Genomic DNA, 20,002 nt, shown 5'->3' with positions numbered 1-20,002 from the left:
ATGTTTACCCAGAACTTTAAATTTCAAACCCCAGTCTGATTACGACATCATTTATTACACACTTTATTGCATTTGGAAGGGAGAATCATAAGTCATTTCACTCCATAAGTCGGTATATTTTCATATCATGGTTATAAAAAATCAGAATTGCCCTCATTAATCATTCTCATATACTGAGGAACCCAAATCAATCGATTCATTTAGCTACTTAATATTAAACGATGAAACAGAGAGACTGCCAAAATTGTTTGATACATTTATTGGCAGGATCACTTGATTGATGTAAAATGAAAATTCTCAGATCATAATTATAAAGTTAAAACAACATTGAAAACTACTCTGCTCATTAAGTTGCCTTGTAGTGAATTATTGTATTCCTGTCAGAGCGATAAATAGAAGATAGCAAAAACAGACTCTCTTGGGTCCCAATTCATCAGCAGCTTTTTGTTTGTTTTCAGAACATTTTGTAAGGAGGTGGAGAAATGTGTTGATGATGCACAGAAATTAGGCTCACTCTTCACAAGATATGTAAGTATGAAAATAATGGATGAGATGTCATCTACTGGAGATAATTAAAAGCACTGTTGGAAGTTTTAAAAAGATTTGGCCTCATTAGCTAGTTTTCAACATTCACTCTTTGTATTGATAAATATCTTGGCAGGATGAAGTCTAAGTTTGTTTTGAAGTTTCATTTTTTCTATTTCAGGAGAGGCGACTTCATATGTATGTCAAGTATTGTGAAAACAAACCCAAATCAGAGTTCATAGTGGCAGAATATAGCGACACGTACTTTGAGGTATGTTATATAATAAATAAATTTACAGTATTTTCAATATGTTTATGAGCAAACTAGCTGTTGATCATTTGAATTTAATGTTCTTAAAAATCAAAATCTTGAGCCTGTTTATTGTATACCATAAAACCTGTACAGAACCCTGGGCCAGAAAACTTACGATGAGCTAAAATGTTACCTCAGTCTCATTTGAACAAGTATTTTTTTTACTTATGTTACGGACTGATGAATGTTTTTCGATTTCAGGAAATTCGACAGAAGTTGAAGCACCGCCTGCAGCTGTCTGACCTCCTGATCAAACCAGTCCAAAGAATCATGAAGTACCAACTGTTGCTCAGGGTAGGTTGACTTGTTCTGATTTGTTTAATTTTGATTTGCTTGAACCTGTTGAAAAGGAAAACGAAAGATTTAATGCCCATTGTAAAAATCTATATACCCCAGTACACAGAAGTGCTTGCCTAGATTAATTTGACATTGCTCTCACAATGGGTTATGACCAAACTCAGATGAAATTTACAATGGTGAAGACATTTTGTATAAAATCATTCAAATATCTTAACTGTCTACATTCTTTTGTATCTTACAATGACATTATATTCACTGCGTTGGTAAACTTCTTCGAGTTGAAATAAGACCAAGTATTAATGACTGCCTACTTGTCTTTACCAGGACATACTTAAGTATACAGAACGTGCAGGGGAATCCACGGACAGCCTAAAAAAAGCTCTCCATGTCATGTGCGTGGTTCCTAAAGCGGCCAATGACATGATGCAAGTAGGGAGGCTGCAGGGATTTGATGTAAGTATTCACGTACCATTGACGGATGTATTTCCTTACGACTCATTTCCTGTTCTTGTACTTCTTAATGTACTTTCTTATGCTTTGTAAATGAGCTTAAACATGTAGCATTATAAAAATACTTAATCTATCCAGTCAAAATTTTCCCAATGGTTAACCAAAAGATACTTTTTAAAGTTTATAATTTAAAAAAAAGGGAAATTATTAGTATTTTACATATATGCAAATAAAAACCAACATTTTATTAATAAAAATTACAAAATGACAATAATGAAAGTTATACATGCATATGCATGAATTGAATTACCAGTACAAGTAGATATTTTGAAAACATGATTTCATTCTTTTCTTCTGTGTACAGGGAAGGATCACAGCACAAGGGAAGTTACTCCTACAAGACACACTGCAGGTGGCCGAGGTGGAGAAGAATAAAACAGACTACAAGTTCAAGGAACGCCATGTGTTTCAGTTTGATCAAATCACAATTTTTAGTGAAAAGATAGAAAGGAAGAAGGGGAATTTCTCAAATGCCAACTATATTTACAAAAACAGTTTAAAGGTAAAAAATAAGTTGGAAATTTCACACAAATTGCAATTTGGGTTTTTCTTGATGAATTAAATCATATTAGCGGTAAATAAATAAAATATACCAGTATCTCTGAAATTTGGGAGGTTTTTTTTAATAGAAATTAAATCCGTGACTTTCTAGTTATTTTCTTAATTTCATTTATAAATTTCAGACCAATCAGATGGTAATGGAGCCTAACATACCAGACGAACCACTGCGGTTTATGCTGACAGACAAGTCTCCTGGCTCTGATGCTAAATACCTCATACAGTGTCCCAATGAAGAAGTCAAAAACAACTGGGTCTCTAGTCTCAAATCTATATTAGATATGCAGGGCTTCTTCACCATAGGTAAACGCTTCATTTAAGTGACATGCAATTCAAGTTCATGCTTCAAATGTGATCATAGTAAGGATAGTATTTCATGTTTATTCAGAAATTGCAGTTGTGTTTTGATATTTAACATCAATTTAATTATTTTTTTAGCCATTACCAATCCTACAAAAATGCGATCAACAGATTTGTAAGTATAACATTTTTGTGATGAATATTAAATTAATAGAACCTTTTCTTGCAAAGGATTTTTTCAAAAATTTCTTTCTTTACCTGTACATGTGTTTGTTTTATTTTAAGGTCATCACCTGACATCTCAACAAACCCTTCCAAAGATTATTCCTTGCACAAATCTATGTCTCAACCTTCCCCCAAGACAAGTAAAACCAACGGGACGACGTCAGGGTCCCCCAACAGCACACTAAGATCTCAGTCTATTCCAACACAGTCGTCAAAACCAGACCTCGAAGACTACTCTAGCGACGCAGTCCAAAAATCTCCTGTCAAATCAGACAGGGAGGACTCAACCCCCAAACCAAAGAAATCTGAAGGACACAAGTACAAAAAATCAAACAGTGACTCTGTGTTTTCAGGAGACCTTGAGAACAATGACCTTGGTGGGTCAAGGACTTCTGAAGGTTCAAGTAACCATGTCAACAACACAGATGATCAACAACAGCCTGTGGTAAGTGAGCAGCATATGAAGGCATCGTGATTCACTGATAGGCTTCTAGACAGTGTTCCTAATCTTTGTGATGACAAACTCACACGTGATGTGGATTCTCTGTGATTAGATCTAATGATAGATTTGTAGATATATACACCAAAAATATGCATTTTGTGTGAAGTTCAAAATTGATGCATCAGATCTGCCTGCAATCACTCTGACTTGTTAAAGCGTTATATAATCTGGAGGGGAGAATTAATTTTTGCACAGAGCTATGAACTGCTATATCTCAGGGTCTTGATTCACAGATCTGGTGAAATTAAAAGGACTGTGCACTTTTTTATCAATGCACACTGTGTTGCTCAGGCATGTGTATGTTTCTGATAAGACGACTCCAGTCAAGCGCAGTTACCTCCCCCTAATCATTTGATCTTGTTCTTTGTAACAATGTTCATTCCCATTTACTAACAAAAGAAGAAATCCATAAGTCTTGTGTTCACCATTTACTAGTTTGAACAGAAAAATGCAAATGTGCATTTTTGAACAGTTTTACATTTAAACCATTAATTGATATTTAAATGATTTATAGTAATCGATCTTAGTCATTGTGTGAATAATCTTTCATTATGATATGAGAGCGTGGGAGAAAAAACAAATCAGAACTCTCCATATTTTATGATATTTATAAAGGCATTATAACAGAAATGGTGTACCAGTGTTGTATGTTATTTCATTTGAATAGTTTAATTGATAGCAGAACTTAAAGTTAAGAAGCAGGCAATCAAAGAAAAACACATCCAAGGTGTTGAAGTGAAAGTCTAGAAGTGAAAGTAGATGTATATGTGTACAGATATCTGCTGTGATATTGTATGTCCATTTATTTATTATCATGATGTAATTTATCTGACTTCTGTACCGTCTGGGTGTATAGTATGTATGGTCACTATGTATTTTGCTTTTTACTTTGTTGATTTTTTTTTTTGATTTTTTTTTTTTGCTCAACAGATATGCTACTGAATCATGTTCTGTAAAATGATGAACATGTGATCCCCTTGTGGTTTTATATAGTCACCTTAAAGAGTGTTAATCGGACAGTATTCAAGGGAACAGTCCCAAAACTAATCATTGTATTGTATGGGAAATGTTATCTCTGACATCTATTCTATTAGATTAAGTTATGATAATGTGAAGGTCATCTTAGAATAGATTGCTCACAATATGATCTATGTGTTATTTTCTTATCGTTAGCAGTGTAGAAACATTCATGTCATTGAAAATTATCAGAAGGACTGTAATTTCTTATATGTAGAATGGTGATCAATTAATTGTTGGAGAGTGATCTATGTGCAATATTACATTTTAAGGTTATTTTAAAGTGCTAGCTAAGAAATCAGATTTTTGATCTACTAGTCAGAGTACATGTCAGTTCAGATGTACCTAGAATCTTCAGTATTCCCTTAATGTGGTCAACATATATGTACCGGGTAACTGCATAGTCTCAGTTTGTTCTAGCCTCATCTATCATGATAGTTTTAATTTTCAATCTTTTATCTTTTATATCTTTATAATTATAGCACTGCTAAAGGTTGTATTATACAAAGCAGCTGAAATTGTCTTAATGTGTAGTTTTCCATGAATACTTTCGTTACTTGCTGTATGTATTTTTTTTTATGGCTGAGTAATTGTACTCTCAACTAAATGAATACCCAGAACTGTAATTCGCATACTTCATTTCAGCAGCATGTTTCTGATAACATTCCCATTTTCTTGTATTCTGTGTGAAACTTTTCTCTTTAACTTGTTAAAGCCTAAGGTTCAGCTTTGGATTTAAGAATATGTCCAGGAAAAGCAGAGATATTTCATTGGACTCTGCTTTTTGAATGCTTTGGGTTATCAATATTGATTTAGATGTAATCTTTTTCAGGAAAATTTATGTAACTCTTCAAGGATTTTAATTGAATAGAAATAAACATTTCTATGGTTAAAACTACGATGTACCTTACTGAATAATTTATTACATCATATATATTATATATATATATTATATATCTGATAGTGCTGAGTGTGCATTTTTTTTATGAGAAGGATTAGATATTTGAATTCACCTTGCATGTAGAATATGCACAAAGACTAAGCTTAATTTTAAAGTTGTGCCCTTAAAATTGATAAACCGAACAATTTTATCCAATTCTGTTGGTGATATTTCCACGAAGATTTGAAAATGACTATTTGAGCGATAATGACATGACAATGGAAACATTTTTCTCCTGTTAGATCTGTACTTACTGATCTGATTGCATATTCTACATGTGTAGGTGCTGAAATTGCGTGGGTGGTTACGTATATGTGATAAACAATGGTAGATTATATGGCTACAAGATGCTTTGTTGTTATCAGAATTCTATTCTGCATTGGCTGACAATAAAGTATTGTTCTCATACGAATCGAACGTGAGTTTTTTTTTCTGTTCTACAATCAGTGAAGGGACAGTATACTAGGGGAAGCAGCAGAAAGATGTAGAAATTGAGTTGGATTGAATCAAGGACACCAACAAAGGATTTTTTTGCATTATATATTTAAACCCACACTGCTTAACATGCATGTCAAGAGTTAGATCTAAATGCATGATATTTGAGAAGCTGCATGGAAATGAAATATAACTGGTTTTGCAAAAATAATTAACATTTTAATGTTCTAGAATGTTTTTGCTGAACCAGAAATTGGGATATGTATAGAAACTGTTTAGTTGGTCCACTTGTCTCCACTAGAAATTATTTGATGAACTGATGCCTATAAAAAAAACTAGCCGCGACATATTACGTGAAATAGAATTGAGGGTTGGGCTGAAGGCCAGTTTAGATGTACCGGAAGAAGATGGTAAACAGGAATGAGACACTGGGAGATATTGATACGGATGCAAGTACATTTGATATACTAGTATTTAAAATGTGGTCACTGTCTATAAAGTATATTAAAAACTCCAAATACATTTATCTCGGCACAAAGATAAAATTGTTACAACTCAAATTGGTCTTGAGCTCATGATTTACAAATCACTAGAAGACCCTTTGGTCAATAGATTCGTTTGACATCACGATTAAGGAAGGTAAAAACTATCAGGTTTTGGTATATATAATTAATTTCGAAATAATGTATGTCACGAAATAGAGCTAGATGTCGCATTTCTCCTGTAATCAAGAATCTCGCACAAACCACGATTCTCCCCTAAAACATAACATACAGAGAGAAACGTACATGTAGATAAACGACTTCTTTTTGTAACTGTATATAGGTTATCACAAAAAATCATCACTTTATGAAATAATATATTCCCCTGTAAATTTCGCAGCATCAAATTGACTGACAGAACGTGTAGAAGATTGATAATATTTCAGACATAACTGTCATTAACCCTGATAGAATGAAAGATGTGCATGTAGACATTAGGGAACTAGGGCTAGTGGTGCATCTTGCTCTTTAACGCATGGTATGTGAAGAAACATGCTGGAGGTGAGTAGCTTTAAATCTTTAGAGAGGAACAAGTCACACTATATAGACGTTTCGTTCAGTTTAATATGCTTTTTTAAGGGAAAAACCGACGAAACTGTTCATAATAGGTTTAATTTTTTGCATACTTTAAGCTAAATGTACTTCACAACTACAAATGTTCTTTGTTTATAGTCTAGGCCAGAATTGAAAAATTAAAGATAAGAGGGCCTTTTCAGCATAAAATTATCTTGTTCAAATTCAGTTTTACTTGGCCATGATTTTACATTTCAAAGGGGATACTGTGAACCAATTTTTCACAGCTACTTGTACTTTATTTCACGATATACAAGCGAGTTAACAGTTAAGTGGCAACTAAAACGAATACAATGTACACCAAATGCATGTGAATATGGAGGCAACTTACAACCTCGCGGTGTTCCCTTGCAGGTGAATAAAAATTGGTTTAGTTTTCCTCTATTCGGTATGCCTATACAGTAAGTCTGTAACGTAAAAAGATACTTTTGAAATCACTTCATTACTGAGAAGATAATACAAAGAATTGTTGAAACAGGGAAACCTCGTACACATTGGCAAAGTGATGTACGATTACCTAGCCGTGAAGGAGGATGAAATCTCGGTGTCCCGGGGAGAGATCGTACAGGTGGTCTGCTCCAACCAACAGAACATGTTCCTGGTGTACCGTCCCGCCAACGCCCACTCCCCGGCGGCCGAGGGATGGATACCCATGCAGGCAATAGGACCCAAAGATGAAAGTAGTCTAAGGTAAAGAGTGTAAAATATATCTGCAGACATAAATGTACATGCCTAAACTTTACGAAGGATTAATATTTAAATTATTTTCGTGGTAATTTTGCGCAATGTCATTGAAAACGTACGAATTCTATATTCTTTTTTTAGTTCTGTATCTAATATCATCCAATCAAAATGCGCAAGCGGCAGTTCTGGCCAAAGTTACTTTGAAAACAGTTTTCAGACAGACTAATGTGTATAATTCTTACTTTGTAAATTTTATTTTAGGAAAAGTTCTTGGCAACTCTTCAAAATGAAAATGCAAGGACTGAGACCGGAGAGAAAAGTGATGGAAGCCGAGAGGACACCCGAGAGGAAGTGCAAGACCCTGCCCAGAGCCAATGAACGAGATAGGAAGGTGAGCATACACATATAACGCGATCACGCCTATTCTATTGCTTCTATACGCGCTGTTTTGGTGTTTTTCTTTAATGTTTTGTATGATTTGAATTCAGCCTTTTTTTTGGTTATGTATGACAGGTGTGGTCCCATGACCTGCTGTATGAGATGGTACCGTCAGTTCTCCAGCCGCTGACCCCCATCACTGTCCAGGCCGGAGATACCGCGGTCCTCACGTGTAGGATTTGTGGCAGACCCCGTCCAGATATCAAATGGACGTTCCAAAATACCACCTCCCTTGAGCCTGGACAGCGCTTCCAAATAACCAGCAGCGAGGATGGATTTGTCTCCCTTGCGGTAGCTATAACTACATGTGCAGTTCTAGAAACAACCGTCAATAAACTTCGATCCTCATCAATGATCGATAACTCTAGATTATATTCATCAAGGCCAAAATTGCACTAACTTCGTAAAACACATTGATACATCAACAACTTCCTTTTTATTCTATTTCATTTATAAACTTTGAAGGATAAATAACATTTTTATGATGAAAAAAAATATTTTGAAGCTGAGGATCGGAGAACTTTAAAATATGAAGATTGGGAAAACATTTTTTTCTTTTATGCTTTCAGGTTAGCAGTATTTCCCTTGCAGAGAGCGGCGAATATTCCTGCACAGCGTACAGTGAACTAGGGTCCATAACAACAAGCACCCACGTGACGGTTCTTTGTAAGTTTGTCAAGACCTAAACAATATTTAATAATGTTGGAAGCTTAGCTATAAAATGAGTAAAACATTAGAACCATTTTAACAAGGCCTTGGACTTTCAGTAGAACGTAGCTATCTATTTCTTGCGTCAAAACAAGTTTAAAATGACGCTGGTTTCAAGCGAAATATACACCGATTGCGTAGTCTTAGCTCAAAAGCCAGACAAATCTTGTTGATTTCAAAGAGTCAAGGCTGTGTGGCTAGCAATGAAATAGACACGCCTACGTCACATTGCTGTTTGACATAACAACCCAAAGTCCAAGCTCTTGTTAAAATGGTTCTAACATATATAAAAAAGAGAACCCGTAAACATTCGGTAAATGTTATATTTTGTAAATGCAGATCGGCCTGAACCGCCTGGAAAGCCACTAATCCGTAACCAAGTCGGTACTTCCGTTCACCTGGAGTGGGCCCCGCCCCCTACCCCATTGTCCGGTGGTCAGATTCAGGGATATACAATCGAATTACGAGAGAGAGAAATGGCAATGTGGCAAGCTGCCATTCCGTATGTGCCAAATACGTCACAGGTCATAGGTGACCTCGTGACAGGCTGTGCTTACCAGTTCCGGGTCAGCTCCAACAACAGCGTGGGCATGAGTGAGCCTAGCGTAGAGTCCGACTTTGTCATCATTCCGCAAGAAAATGGTAGATTACTTGAATAAAATTTCTAAAAAGCTTGGTCATTAAAATTATAAGACGTTTGTTTAACAATTTTATTATATATTGTATATCTAGATAAAAAATACATTACAAATGTGAAGATAAGGATACTGTTACCGGATTTAATGTCCTGCAAAGAGCTTTTTATTATGGTGATCTATCGGAATCGCTGTCTGCTGAAAGCAATCTAAATACATGTACATTTAATAGCCATTTAATCTGCGTAACACTTACAATGGAGCACTTTGGTTGTTTTCAAACCGTTAAATGTTCATTTTTATGCGTCACGTGATAGCTTTTGCTGTCAGAAAATTAAAGTATTTCGAGATGAAATGATGGTTTTAGTCAGGAATTGAGAAAAAATGCGAGAAAATTCATAAGCAAAATCAAATCAGTGAGCAAAAGAGTTTTTCGGCAGGTCCTTGTTCATACACTTCAACAGTTCTCTTGTATGTCCACGAAGCTATAGAGAACCCACTCTACATGTATTTTTGCTTGGTATAGTCTCACTCTGACAATGATTCTGGGTTGTTGTTTTTTTTTTGTCAGTTTAAATCGGCTTAAATCCTTTTGACAGTTACTGGTACATGTCAATACATCGATGGTCTTTAAGATCCTCTAAATTTACTGGAATCCAAATACACATGTACTTATACATGTGATTTACACCATAAAGAAAATTATTGCATGCCATATTTTGTAAAAAAAAAAAAAAAAAACAACCAAAAAACACACACACACATACACAAAACCATCAAGCATACCATCATATGTAATACATTTAGTTCCACTATTCATGATATTTTCAGAAATGCCCGAGAAGGACGAGGGAACCCAGGCAATATGGAAGTCAACGTTTGATAACGATTACAAGGAACTGGAAGAAATCGGCAGGTTGGTGCCCAAAAGTGTAAACAGATGCTATGTTAATTACAGGGTTTTTTTCGTATAAGAAATGATATTCAATTTGACTTTTGATGTATAGGGGAAGATTTGCAGTTGTGAAGAAATGTCTACAGAAGTGTTCCAACCAGTATGTGAGCGTCAAGTACCTGAACAGACGACAGACACGGAAGGAGGAAGTAGAGATGGAATTCAACATCCTCCATCTTCTGCAGCACGAGAATCTCGTGCAGTTGTATGACCTCTACGAGACAGCTAGCAACCTACTTATTGTCATGGAATTGTGAGTGAATACGTTTCAGTGTAAAAAAATATTTCAAGTTAAAAATAAATGATGTATATTTATTTAAAAAACCCTAAGATTCTTTGAGATTCTAAATTTATGAGTTGGTGTTTCTATAGAATTTTGAATATTTCGTATTCTTATCTATCATGCGAATTTGAAATATTTAAATGACATTACCTGGTTTAAAATAAGTTATGAATATCATTTTCTGTTATATTACACCAGCGCACCGGTTCCTTTGCCAAGCGTTTAGCGCTGGTCGTATGTAAAACCTTAAATACCCTTATCGATGAAATTGATGACAAATGAAGATCCCCTACACAGACTAGAAAGTCTTTCATTTAGACAAAAGAGCACAATTAGTAACAATGTACTAGTTTTCATTGTGGTCCGGTATATAGTTTGAATTTCTAGGTTCTAGGTTCGATGATTTGTACAGAGGTATGCCCCTTGAACTTAGAAAAAAAATATGCGCACATTATGGCATTTCAAATTTTGGCTGCCTGCGAGGCATTTATCTCCTCTGGAACCACTTGGTCATTTCAACTAAACTTGATAAAAATTTTCCCTAGACAAAGGCTTTCAACTTTATTAGAATAAAGGACAGTACTTTTTTAGGAAATTAAAGGATGTAATAAAAATGCATGTAGGGCTTATCAAGAACTTTTCCAAGTTTACAGATTAATAATAATGAGAGAGAGAGAGAGAGATGCAAATATATACACCCATCCATCCTTTTTTAATGAAAATTTTCATTAAGATTCACCCTTTTTTATTGTAATTTGTCGGCGTATGAACAATAGACCAAACCACTATCTGGCAAAATAGAACCATTTTAACAAGACCTCGGACTTTCAGTAGGTTGTAACGATCTATTTCTTGCGTCAAAACAAGTTAAAGTGACGCATTTGTCAAGCGAAATATACACCGATTGCGTAGACTTCGCTTAAAAGCCAGACAAATCCTGTTGATTTCAAAGAGCTTTGGCTGAGTTTTCTACAATGAAATAGACAGACCTACGTCACATATCCGTTTAGCTCAACAGCCCAAAGTCCAAACTCCTGTTAAAATGGTTCTAAAGCCTCGCCAATGAGTCCTTCGTTGAATCTGTTCTAAAAATGATTTTCTTGTTTCTTGTCTATTGTTCCTTTTAATTAAAATGAAAATGGGAAATAGTGTTGATATTGTTAAATTATGTCTCATTAAAAATGAATTATTCTTATCGATCGATATAGCTCCTCTAGTGTGGAAATTATGGATCATATATTAATTCTACTTGTAAATTCATATTTTACAATACCAAATCAACTATATCTTAAAGACTTGATCGCAGGATCCAACGTCCTTAATTCATTTTTATACGTAGTTTATTTCGAATTTTAAAAAGTAAGTTTATCAGATGAATGTTATTTCCTACATCAAAAAATATGTTTGTCTTTTTAAAAAAAAGTTTGGAAATGCTATCTATCTCTTATAGTTTGGAGGTTGGTAGACTATTCGAGTTCATCTGCCAGCGGCAAATATTTGACGAAATCGAGGCGGCGGACTATATCCGTCAACTTTTGACTGCCCTCCAATACCTGCACAACTGTAGGATAGTTCATCTCGACGTCAAGGTATTATAAATAACCAATATCTGCACAACTGTAGGATAGTTCATCTCGACGTCAAGGTATTATATATAACCAATATCTGCACAACTGTAGGATAGTTCATCTCGACGTCAAGGTATTATAAATAACCAATACCTGCACAACTGTAGGATAGTTCATCTCGACGTCAAGGTATTATATATAACCAATACCTGCACAACTGTAGGATAGTTCATCTCGACGTCAAGGTATTATATATAACCAATATCTGCACAGCTGTAGGATAGTTCATCTCGACGTCAAGGTATTATATATAACCAATACCTGCACAGCTGTAGGATAGTTCATCTCGACGTCAAGGTATTATAAAGAAGCGGCGTGAATTACTAAGCTTTATATAAAAATATTGTTTTCTTGAGATCAAAAAACGTTGCGATATAGTTAGTATTCACAAGTCATAAATTGTATACATTGAATATTTTACAGTAATATTTATTATAAAGTATCTACTCTTATGGTATCTAATTAGTTTACAAACCAAACAAACAAGATCTATTTAAGGTTATTTATGTCCCTTTATCTTATATACATGTATACTGATTCATATATTCATTTTGAACTTGAATGTTTTAGAATTGGTATTGTATACTCTAGATAATGTGATTTTTACTTTACCCTACTTTTCCATCTTTGAAGCCGGAGAATCTGATGGTACAGAACGTGATGGGGTCCGCCTGTCTAAAGCTGATTGATTTTGGAGATGCCCGGATTGTGTACAACGATAATTACATACATGAGTACGCGGGGAGCGCGGAATTCAGGGCCCCGGAAGTCATCCGTGGACAGGCCGTCTCTACCCTCACCGACATCTGGTACACACACGTCGTCTGTTCATTCATTTGTTTCTTTATTATGCGAAAAAATAACTTCACATTGATATATATCAATTATTTCATATCTATTGTAATAATTGCGCTGAATAATCCTGTGAAAAGAGTACTAAATCTTTCTAGATACTGCGTTAAAAAATCACACTTTGAAGTTCTATATATAATATCAGCCATCGTATTCCATTGACTCCAATTTTCCACCTAACTATTTTTTCTATCTTTTCTTTAAAAATTTGACCTATTTTTTATATTTCATAGAATGTTTTTTAATTCTATATCTCAATTTGGTACGAAGTTTTAGACGCCCGATGTTTGACTATTCACAGGAGTGTTGGCGTCATCCTGTATGTTCTGCTGAGTGGCGTGTCGCCATTCCTTGATGAAAGCCAAGAAGAAACCTGCGCAAACATTGTCAAAAACGACTTCTGTTTTCCGGAAGAATATTTCTCAGAAATTTCCAACGAAGCCATAGATCTTATCAAAGTTATGTTGGTTGACCATATTCAGTAAGTTGAAAGAAATACAGTACAGTTTGCGCAGACATTTTGACCTTTTAGCTGATGTGACAGGTGTGCAAATAAGACTATCATGTTTTGTTGATTTGGTTTTTTACTCACAGTATGCAAAGTCATTGATGATCAAAATCATAAATTGATAGCTTAACAATATGGATAATTTCTACGATAGATCAAGACCGTCTGCTCAAGTTTGTTTAGAAAGCCTCTGGATCCATCGTGCATCAATACCCCGGTCGTCTGCGTCTCGACCAAAACCCATAGCAACGAACCGACTTGTGGATTTCATTGAAAGGAAGAAACTGCAGGTATATATGTACTCTATAAAATGTTGATATTCTCGTGTTTAGTGTATTTATATTGCTGATGGAAGAATTTTTGACTAGCTTTTGCAATCAAGGTTAATTGGTTAAAAAGTTTATATCCAGTGTTTCCGCGTCCTTTCGTATATATGCAAGGTGACGAAATTTTTGTTTACAGTAAGTTGTTTTCTTTTGCAGGGCGAAGCTTGCCTACTATCTTCCATCAACTGATCGACAGAGAGAAGGAGTAATAAAGTTCTACATACGTTACATAATATTAACTAATGTGATTTGTTTGAAGATGCATATATTTATTACCTCAAATAAAATGGAATTGTAAATAAATTATCATGTTAAAAACACTTGTGTTGTCTTATTGAATATCCTGGATGGGTAAGGTATATCAATGCGCATGAGAAGCGCCACAATATATGCCTTCTAAAATATATTTACTCCATTCTCTTACTCTTTTGATTCAAAAGACAAAAAATTGTATTATTTGTTGTATCATAATTAAAATGAACTTTTATCGTTTATGCTGCTTTGTTAGATAACAACGCAACTCTCTGAAGGAGTTTTATCGATAATGTATTCCTTTAGGTCTCTATAAAGCTTCAAGATTTGAAGTAATCTTACTTACTGGTACAAAGTTATGTAAATTATGTTTGAGTAATGGAATTATAAAGGAGTTCCAATATATTATCCACATATTATTATTATTCTACATATCTGTCTATACTACTTGTTAATAACCAAATGTAGCATCACTGACAAGCATTCAATGTAGACTTTTTATTTCCAAAACCTCAAGTTGTTGATTTAGAAATAAATCCCTTCGTCGTTTTATGTTCAAATAAGGATAAGATGTTCTGGAATGATAGAAGATGAACATTCATGTTTAAACTCTCGTTAAACAGAAACTTCATAGAATCCACTTGGTGAATTCTCTCTCTCTCTCTCTCTCTCTCTCTCTCTCTCTCTCTCTCTCTCTCTCTCTCTCTCTCTTTGCAGCTGTTTGCGTGCAATTTTCCTGTCAATTTTTAGGGTTTTGTTATATTCTCGGTATGTTACACTAAAACATAAATGACGTCGGCCATCTTTATGTATTACTTATTCAGGGAGAAAATCAAATCTGAAACTTAAGCAAACTTTTGTGCACATTCTTTTGTATTGAAGAAATTCGATTTGCTTTGGCATTCGCCTTTGTTCATTGATATAATCTATTGTCAGTTTCACGAAGTAATTGTTTGAGTTATGCGATACGTTGAAAACAAACCAGTCTAGCATTCTATATATATGTTCACGTCTGATCCTGATGACTGTTCCATACAGAAACCGACGAAGGCCAGTTGAAAGAAAAAAATGATTTTCTAATTGAACAAAATGTATGACGTCTTTGAATGAGTTTAATTAAACATTTTTCCTTAATTGAAAGGGGCGTTATCGGAATATAGATTGCATGCTTTTACAATGCTTTTTATACATAGTAGTTTAAATGATCAATCAGATTCATTTATTTCATTCTCTCCATGTATGTTGTTGATCTCAATCCTCCAGCTTGCCCCTTCACAATTGTTTTTAATTATTTTTATTACCATTATAAGTTCATATTATTTTCAGAAGTTATGTTGGTAGACCACATTCAGTTAGTTTTGAAATTCTGGTTTGTTTGAATAATATATCGCTTGTTAATACCTTCTTTATTTGTAACAGAAATAAAAAATTTTTATTGTAGTACATGCCACAGTTTTAAGATTTGATGGTATAACACAAATCTATATTGTCATTGAAGTTTGCTAACAAAACAAGAGGCCCAATGGGCCACATCGCTCACCTGAGCAACACTGGCTTTATATGGGCGTTCAAAGGATATTGTGCCATGTGGCCCCTCAGTAGATTAACCAAAAATGAATATCCGAATTTTCACTTATTTTTGCATATACTTAATCTTTGACATATTTAGGATGGAATACCATTTTTACCGAAAATAAGATCATATACAATATAAATAACTAAAATTTCAGTTGGTGTTCACGGTTAACTTCCAGTTCCCTTTATTTTAGCCCCCCCCCCTCCCCCCCATCACTTTATAAAACGATTAAAATACATGAGAGCATAAAGGTACATTTTTTCCCTCCACTTCTTGCTACTAATTGCATTTAAGTGTACCTCAATACACCAGAATGAATGCGCTCAACTCCTCAAATTTAAAACATTGAAAAAGTTAATTGGCCTTCTCCATTATAGACGATTGTCATTTACCAGGCATGAATTCATTTCGTATGACCTTTCATATTCTTGATTGAAGAAAATAAACTTAACTGAAAATGTTGTCACATATGTTAAAGAGCTATAATTCAAATTAATGTATTGGCAGGCATGTCGCTCTATTGTACCAAGGCCCATCCATTGTTTTCATCTTTATTAAAAAACAACAAATGTGTACAAACAAAGATGATTTTCCATTGCAATAACACCGATAATGCTTTTATCCTCAGAATAATAATGTGTCAGGCCTATGGAAACTGTTTAGAAGGCATTGTTTTCATTTACTTGTGTTCGAAAAACTATCAAAAATTTGTGTAGATTTTATGCAATTCATCGTTGAAGAAGGGGCACCAGAAAGTAATTACAGCATATCATCCTTTTAGCAAGTCATGTCTATTGATCAAACAAAATTTCAGTGTCAGTCGTTGAATCATAAGCAAGATACATAGCTTGGTTTGAGTCATGTTTTTGTTCACATGAGTTTATTACATTCAACTTAAGAATTTTAAACTTGGTATTTCCTATTCAGCAAAGCTGCATTTAAAATATAAACAAACTAAAGGATGACCTCAGCTTTGTGTACAAACATATAGTAGCATTGTGCGCAAAGCTCTGTATCTTGCTTATAACTCGAAGCTTGACTCTAAGGTTAGTAAAATTATAGGAATTTGTAAACAATTAAAACAAGAGAAAACTGCACTAAAACAAAGAGAAAACTCAATTTATTTTTCATCATATATATACTTTAGTTATATATTTCTAGCAGCGAGAATAATCTCCGTTTAGATTGAAATTGCTGAACATCTTAATAGAACATGTTGCATTAATCAACTATTACGTAGAGATAATACCGAATTACACGCACCACCATAATTTGACCCCCCATGGTGGCCCCACCATATCCCCTGAAATCATGGTTTGAAAGAACTAGAATGAATCAACACTACCTGACGATGCTTCAACACAAGTTACAGCTTTTCTGGCCAATTGGTTTTTGAGAAGAATTTTTTTTATAGATTTTTCGCTATGTATTCCTATGTAAAATTCGACACACCCATTGTGGTCGCACCCTACCCCCGGGATCATGGTTTGAACAAATTTGAATCTAAACTACCTGAGGATGCTTCCAAAGAAGTTACAGCTTTTCTGGACTACTGGTTTTTGTTGAGAAGATTTTTCTCTATGTATTCCTATGTAAAAGTTTCGACCCCCCCCCCCCATTGTGGCCCTACCTTACCCCCGGGGATCGTGATTTGAAAAAAAATTGAATCTACACTACCTAAAGATGCTTTCACAGTTCCAGCTTTTCTGGCTAACTGGTTTTTGAAAAAGAAGATTTTAATGATTTTTCTCTATACAATTGTATCTAAAAATTTGATCCCCCATTGGGGCCCCACCATACCCCCGGGGATCATGGTTTGGATAAGCTTGAATCTACACTACTTGAGGATGCTTCCACACAAGTAACAGCTTTTTGGCCGATTGAGTTTTGAGAAGAATATTTTTAAAGATATTTCTCTGTATATTTCACCTCAGGTGAGCTAACAATTATTTATGTCTCTGCTAAATGTACACGCACTTAGTATTTCCATCAGCAAAATTAATCTCCGTTTAGACTTAATAAACGAGAAAATACTTACAGCCTAAAACACAGTGCAGTAATCAACTATTACGCAATAACCATACCGTATTACCATTAGAATTTGTATTTTAGTTGTTAAAGTACCGTACCTGTTAATGTATCTTATTTTCCGCAAGTAACAGTCAGCTGTCTTACTTTCCGATGTCTATATTTGATTGGTACGTAAAAATTACAAAATACAGGCGATAGTTCCCCTAAGTTACAAACCGTAATTCATGAAAACGAAACGAAAATCAAAACAAGCTAAAACCACCGTCAAAGGTGAAAATGTCAACGCATTGGAATATTTAATCTCAATTTACTGCACAAAATCGGCATTAATGTATCTTGCACGTTTCAAATATTCTTTTCGCACGCAAACTGTTCCACAACAACCAAATTCATCTTTGTCAGATTGACCATTTCTTATACGTTCAAAATGGCCGCTTCTTATTTTCAAAGAGGGTTTTAAGATATGAAATACCGAACCCGAAGTTAAACTCATTGACCCTCATCTCTCTGTCTTATTATCATTTCCGTAAATTACTCAAATTTGAAACAGAATTAGACCTTAATTTTTCCAAGTTATATTTTCCTTCCCATAAGGATAATTTATGCTAAACTACGTTGAATTTGACTCAGTAGTTCTTGAGAAGAAGATTTTTAAAAATGCACCCCCCTTTTTCTACAGTTTCAAGGTTTTCTCCGCTTTGAATACAGATCGGTCTTTTATTTCTGCAATTTATATTCGCCATCTCATAAGGATGCTTAGTGCCAAATTTGGTTGAAATTAGAAAAGCGGTTTTAGAGAAGAAGTTCAAAATGTAAAAAGTTTACAGACGGACAGACGGACGGACAGACGGACGGACAGACGGACGACGGACAAAATGTGATCAGAATAGCTCACTTGAGCTTTCAGCTCAGGTGAGCTAAAAAAAAAAACAACAACAAAAAACAAAAACAAAGCAAAACAAAACCATACAAAAAACCTCTTTTGTATCAGCAGTAGACTGAGGATAACGATTTTTATCTGATAACTCGCCGGTGTATCAAATTAACAGATAGTAAATGTTTTGTTCTTTTGTTTTCTTCCCTCAGTATATGCAAATTATGTATCATCTGATCATTGATACTTTACACAAAAGGTGTATTATACTATATAGATCTAGTAGAATCTGCCCAAGTTTGTTTCAAAAGCATGTTGTTCGCGTTTTGATAAAAATCCATTGCAAAACGGGGGGGGGGGGGGGGGTATCTTTGAAAGGAAGAAACTGCAGATCGTATCTATAAGATATGATATTCTTGTCGATTAAGATTAAAGAATTATGACGAGATCCGTGTAACCAATCTCTTATAAACAAAGTCCAACACACATAACAGCTAAAAAGGTATTGAATTTTATCTTAACAATGTTACAATTTGTGAAATTACCTATACTTAGCAAGCTTTCTGATTTAATAAAAAGTATTTGAAACCGTGTTCTAGAATTAATAATGCATTCCGAAGTGGGTGTAAATTCAAAAATGAAAGTGGGGAGAAACTTTTTAAAATCCTCTTTTCAGTATGCTAGTATGGAGGACTTCAAATATGAGTTTAAGCCTTCGTCACAACTGGTCGTAAGTGCTTAGAACTATGAACGGTCTAAACAAAGGACAGTACCGGTAGATATTTAGACTGGAAGAAGAAGGAACTGAATAGTAAATATTAGAAGTAGCAGAAGTCAAAAAAAGCATAAGATTTCCCAATTGCTTAAACCTGCACGCGTGCTAAGATAAAATCAAAGACATTTTCGGAGTAAGGAAAGGAAAAATCTTTACGCGCAGAACCATATTTTGAACTAATTAAAAACCAACTACACAAAAAAACTCCAACACATTCTACTGGAGGAAGTTTTTGGTTGCGATCTGATTATAATCAGATCTTTGATCCGCTCCGACGATTTGATGTCGCTACACAAAGATCACGTTGCGAGTGGCAACCCGTTTTTAGAAAAATTGTACGTAACACCTACGACTGGCACGTCGAATGTCCGTTAGTCTTACGTTGCATTCTCAATCATTTCAATGCGATTTTCACGGTATGGCCAGCCACGGGAGCCACGACTGGCAAAACACATAATACACGCACGATTACCAAACACGCACGGCCAGTTGAAACTGAAGCTTTACCTTTCAAGCATCTTGATATAATGTCAAAAATTGTTTGCAAAATTTTTGACCCCTAAGCAAATACATAGGCACTTAGAAGGAGTGCAAAATTTTTATGTACGTACAGATATTCCTTTAAAAATGCATGTATATATTGTTTGCGGTGTTACTTTTCCAGCACCCTGATTGAAATGTAAAGTGCATATTCGTTTTGTTTAAAATTGTTCAATTCCACCCCCTGGATACAGGTT

General features: G+C 34.7%; 1 protein-coding gene across 5 annotated transcripts in view; it reads left to right on the top strand.

The window, feature by feature from the left end:
• Window positions 1-14,077, top strand: part of LOC105321818 (triple functional domain protein) — a 77,688-nt gene extending 63,611 nt beyond the window's left edge. For 4 of the 5 annotated variants that reach the window (XM_066075052.1, XM_066075053.1, XM_066075054.1 and 1 more), the window contains 20 exons: window positions 459-528; window positions 707-796; window positions 1,040-1,132; window positions 1,463-1,591; window positions 1,953-2,150; window positions 2,332-2,509; window positions 2,645-2,681; window positions 2,792-3,176; window positions 7,219-7,430; window positions 7,686-7,815; window positions 7,938-8,153; window positions 8,432-8,528; window positions 8,910-9,212; window positions 10,037-10,121; window positions 10,213-10,413; window positions 11,894-12,032; window positions 12,705-12,880; window positions 13,225-13,404; window positions 13,586-13,721; window positions 13,914-14,077. In XM_066075052.1, the coding sequence (XP_065931124.1) occupies window positions 459-528; window positions 707-796; window positions 1,040-1,132; window positions 1,463-1,591; window positions 1,953-2,150; window positions 2,332-2,509; window positions 2,645-2,681; window positions 2,792-3,176; window positions 7,219-7,430; window positions 7,686-7,815; window positions 7,938-8,153; window positions 8,432-8,528; window positions 8,910-9,212; window positions 10,037-10,121; window positions 10,213-10,413; window positions 11,894-12,032; window positions 12,705-12,880; window positions 13,225-13,404; window positions 13,586-13,721; window positions 13,914-13,946 (3,088 nt within the window). In that variant the 3' untranslated portion in view covers window positions 13,947-14,077. Of the gene's footprint in view, window positions 1-458; window positions 529-706; window positions 797-1,039; window positions 1,133-1,462; window positions 1,592-1,952; window positions 2,151-2,331; window positions 2,510-2,644; window positions 2,682-2,791; window positions 3,177-5,637; window positions 5,657-7,218; window positions 7,431-7,685; window positions 7,816-7,937; window positions 8,154-8,431; window positions 8,529-8,909; window positions 9,213-10,036; window positions 10,122-10,212; window positions 10,414-11,893; window positions 12,033-12,704; window positions 12,881-13,224; window positions 13,405-13,585; window positions 13,722-13,913 lie in introns of those variants that run through there. The other variant, XM_066075056.1, reaches the window with a different exon arrangement.
• The last annotated feature ends 5,925 nt before the right edge of the window (window positions 14,078-20,002 follow it).

This window comes from Magallana gigas, chromosome 2 (assembly GCF_963853765.1).
Source record: "Magallana gigas chromosome 2, xbMagGiga1.1, whole genome shotgun sequence".
Classification (NCBI taxonomy): domain Eukaryota; kingdom Metazoa; phylum Mollusca; class Bivalvia; order Ostreida; family Ostreidae; genus Magallana; species Magallana gigas.
Note: the sequence above shows the minus strand (reverse complement) of the source record. Positions and strands in the feature narration are given on the sequence as shown.